Raw genomic sequence first — 3,951 nt, 5'->3', positions numbered from 1 at the left:
TACTATGATACTAATAGAAGTTTCCTAATTTTGATCTTAAAAGTTACTCTAACTTTTATTTCTTTCCCAGGATATCATGAGGATGCTAAGATAAGCAAAAGATGAAGCACATTAAAAAAAAAAATAAAACACCATGTTCTAAAGCTATTCATTGCTTTATGTGCTCTAATGTCATGTTGATTATTTCATATGTTAATGTGTACATGCTTCTGAAGTGTGTGCAGGCATTCAACCTCTAGCTTTGTTCTTTGCAGTGTACCTGAAATGTGCATTTATCCCAATAGAACTGCTCACCCGTCATGTGGTCCATATCCGTGTAACGAGAGATACATAGATGTGTATGGCTACTGTATATTCGTTAGCAAGCGGAATGTTCATTACTAATATAAATTAGGAATTATGGTGTGTTTAACATCCCAATAACTATTATTCATAGCAGAGGGTTAATTTTAAATGATTTTTCATGTATTATAGTACTGCCAAATCTGTCGAAAGGGAGACAATGAAGAACTGCTGCTCCTTTGTGATGGCTGTGACAAAGGCTGTCATACGTACTGCCATAGACCCAAGATTACAACTATACCAGATGGAGACTGGTTTTGTCCAGCTTGCATTGCTAAGGTAAAACCGATATAAAACTAAACTTTTTAATTACTGGAACAAATGTAAAGTTTTATATGGGGTTTTTTGAGATATAATTCACAAACTATAAAATTCACCTTTTTAACAATTCATTAGTTTTTAACATGGTCATGTAGTCATGCAACCATCACCATTATCTAATTCCAGAACAATTTCATGACCTCAAAAAGAGCCCATTAGCAATCACTCCCCATTTCCCTTTCCCTTCCCCTCAGGATTTATTTTTTATAGTCAAATAATATTCCATTGTATGAATATACCCATTTTGTTTATCTGTTCATCAGTCAATGGACATATGGGTTGTTTCCACCTTCTAGCTATTATAAATAATGCTGCTCTGAACATTCATGCACAAGTTTTTGTATGTTTTCAGTTTGGGTATCTACCTAGGAGTAGAATTGTTAGGTCATATGGTAATAAGTCATTTTCTAGTCACATTTAAAATAAAAATCTATGAATGTCATACCAATTAAGAGAGAAGCAATATGATCAAATAGAAAGAAATGGGTTTTGGAGTTACAAGGCAAGGAGTAAGAAGTAAAAGGATCAGCATGTATTAAAGACCAGACTCTTTCCTAGGTGTTCCCTACCTCAATCATTCTCTCCCATATTTAATCTCTTGACCTCATCACTACCAGTAACTACTGCCTCTCCATAAACTCAATTCAGACATCCATCTGTCCACTGCCTCCTTTCTTCCCAGTGCACTCCCTCTAACAATTCAACTCCAGCAATCCTTTGATCTCACCAGGACCTTCAGTTCTTTTATCTTCAGCTTTTTCATTGTCACTCTCCCCCTTCTTGTCCTTTCTTTCCTCCTAATCTGTTTTACAATGTGTTAGTCTCTCATTATTATAATCATTGCATCCACCATTAGTTCCCTTGCCTCTCTCTCACTTGGTAAAACTATCCTTCTGGTTAATCCAACTCTTTGTTTTTTCCAGCACCTGTACCTTTATATCTGAATGTGGCCGTGGAAAATACACGGTCCTTTAAATTCGAGGCATTAAGAAGGCCTTTAATGATGTCTAATAATTTATCTCCAGCTCTGTCTCTTCCCTCCTCATTCTCAGCTAATGACCTTACTTTAATTCCACTGAGAAAATGGAAGCCATCAGAAGAAAATATCACAGGATCTTGCCACCACATCTACTATCCTTCTGCATTTGAATTCACAAACTTTATCTTTTCTACCGTTGCCATGAACTGCTAGTGCTCCTAACTAAGCCAATTCCCCTCTTATGCCTCAGATCCCATCCCCTCTTACCTCTTTGGGAACATTACCCCAGGAGTCCTCCCTTCTCCTGCATCATCAATTTCCCCTTCTCCTCTGGGTTCCTCTCATCCGCCTACTGACATGCTACTATTTCTCCTATCTTAAGAAAACTAAACAAAAACCTTCTTCTGGCCTCATTTCTCCCTTCATCTACTTCCCTCATTTCTCTCCTTCCATTTACAGAAAAACTCTTAGAAAGTTTTTTGTTCTGGTTCTCTCTAATTTGTTTCCTCCAATTCATTCTTAAACTCACCTAATTAGGTTTTCACCTCTACGGTTTCTCTAAAATTACTCGAATCATAGCCCCAAGTGACTTTCGCATTTCTCAATCCAGTGATCAGTGCTTACCTTATCTGACCTGTCAGTTACGTCTGATAGAGTCGAACACTCCCTCCTGCTCAAAACACTGTTTTTCACTTAACTTTTTTTTTTTTTTTTTTTTTTGAGACAGAGTGTAGCTCTGTTACCCAGCTAGAGTACTAGAGTGCAATGGCATCATGATGGCTCACTGCAACCTCCAACTCCTGGGCTCAAGCAATCTTCCTGCCTCAGCCTATCAAGCAGCTGGGACTAAAGACACATGCCACCATGCCTGGCTAATTTTTGTATTTTTTATAGAGATGGGGTATTACTGTTGCTTAGGCTGGTCTCGAATTCCTGACCTCAAGTGATCCTCCCACCTTGGCCTCCCAGAGTGCCAGGATTACAGGTGTGAGCCACCATGCCTGGCCTCATTAACTTTTAGGATACCATTTGCACCTGGTTTTCTTCCTACCTTTGCTCTTTCTCAGTCTCTTTTGCTGATTTTTACTCACCTCCCTGATCTGTAAACATTGTAGTGCTTTCTTAGCTTCAGGGTTGTCATGTGTAAATAGGATAGTATCTGCTTTGTGAGAATTTGTGAAGATCGAATAAGGTCATGTATGTGAAAATTTTTATAACTTTAGAGTTCTGTGAAATGTTTATTTTAACACTTTATTATATTTTAGACTATATTTTATATGATAGCAAGGGGTCTTATATGGTATCATATTCATTAATATTACTTTTTGATTTCTTATTACTTGATCATTCTTGTTGTATGTAGTTAAGTAGAGTTCAACAGTAATCTTCATTGCTTGTACTTAAATTATCTTTTAACTTCATACCTGTCAAATTATAGAAAGTTTCTCTAATACTTTATGAATTACTAACAGATAAGTGTTTTGACTCTTGGGGGTAATAGGCCATTAGAGGTTTTGTTTTTACTGAATTGGCTGAAATTAGAATTCTGGCCATCTGTCATTCAAGGAGTGGACTTGGAGACTTAAGATCTATGATTTCATCCAAGCCCTTCTATGCGAATACACCTTTCAGAACCTCTGCTTTTAGTGAATTGTGCTGCCATAAACATTTGAGTACAGATGTCTTTACTATAGAATGACTTGTTCCTTTGGGTAGATGCCTAATAGTGCTATTGCTGGATCAAATGGTAGTTCTACTTGTAGCTCTTTGAGATATCTCCAAATTCTTTTCCACAGAGGTTGCACTAATTTGCAGTCCCACCAGCAGTGTAAGAGTGTTCCTATCTCAAACAACCAAGTGCCCATCAATCCATGAGTGGATTAGTAAAATATGGCATATGTATACAATGGAATACTGCTCAATTATGAAAAATGACAGTGATCTAGCACCTTTTATATTTTCCTGGATAGAGCTTGAGCCCATTCTCCGTAGTGAGGTATATCACAAGAATGGAAGAATAGGCACCACATGTACACGCCATCAAACTGGCACTGACTGATCAACACTAGGGTGCTCACACAGTAGTAATATTCTTTGGGGGTAGGGGGGTTGGGGGTGGGTAAACTCATAACTAATGGATGTGCTGAGCATTGTAGCGGGGGAAGGGCATGTCTCAAATCATGGTTGGGATGTGGCAAAGTCATAAAATGTAACCAAAATGTTTGCACCCCCATAATTTCCTAAAATAAAAAAAAAAGGATTGTTCACCCTAATGTTACATCCTAATGCAAAGCTTGAGCTATTATTTT

General features: G+C 37.6%; 1 protein-coding gene across 1 annotated transcript in view; it reads left to right on the top strand.

Annotated features, from left to right (window-relative positions):
- Positions 1 to 3,951, top strand: part of BAZ2B (bromodomain adjacent to zinc finger domain, 2B) — a 154,487-nt gene that overhangs the window by 137,684 nt on the left and 12,852 nt on the right. The window contains exon 30 of the mRNA XM_012655811.1: positions 475 to 621. Coding sequence (XP_012511265.1) covers positions 475 to 621 — 147 coding nt within the window. The remainder of the gene's footprint in view (positions 1 to 474; positions 622 to 3,951) is intronic.

This window comes from Propithecus coquereli, unplaced genomic scaffold (genome assembly GCF_000956105.1).
Source record: "Propithecus coquereli isolate 6110/MARCELLA unplaced genomic scaffold, Pcoq_1.0 Scaffold49, whole genome shotgun sequence".
NCBI lineage: Eukaryota > Metazoa > Chordata > Mammalia > Primates > Indriidae > Propithecus > Propithecus coquereli.
This window is presented reverse-complemented; position numbering and strand designations above follow the sequence as displayed.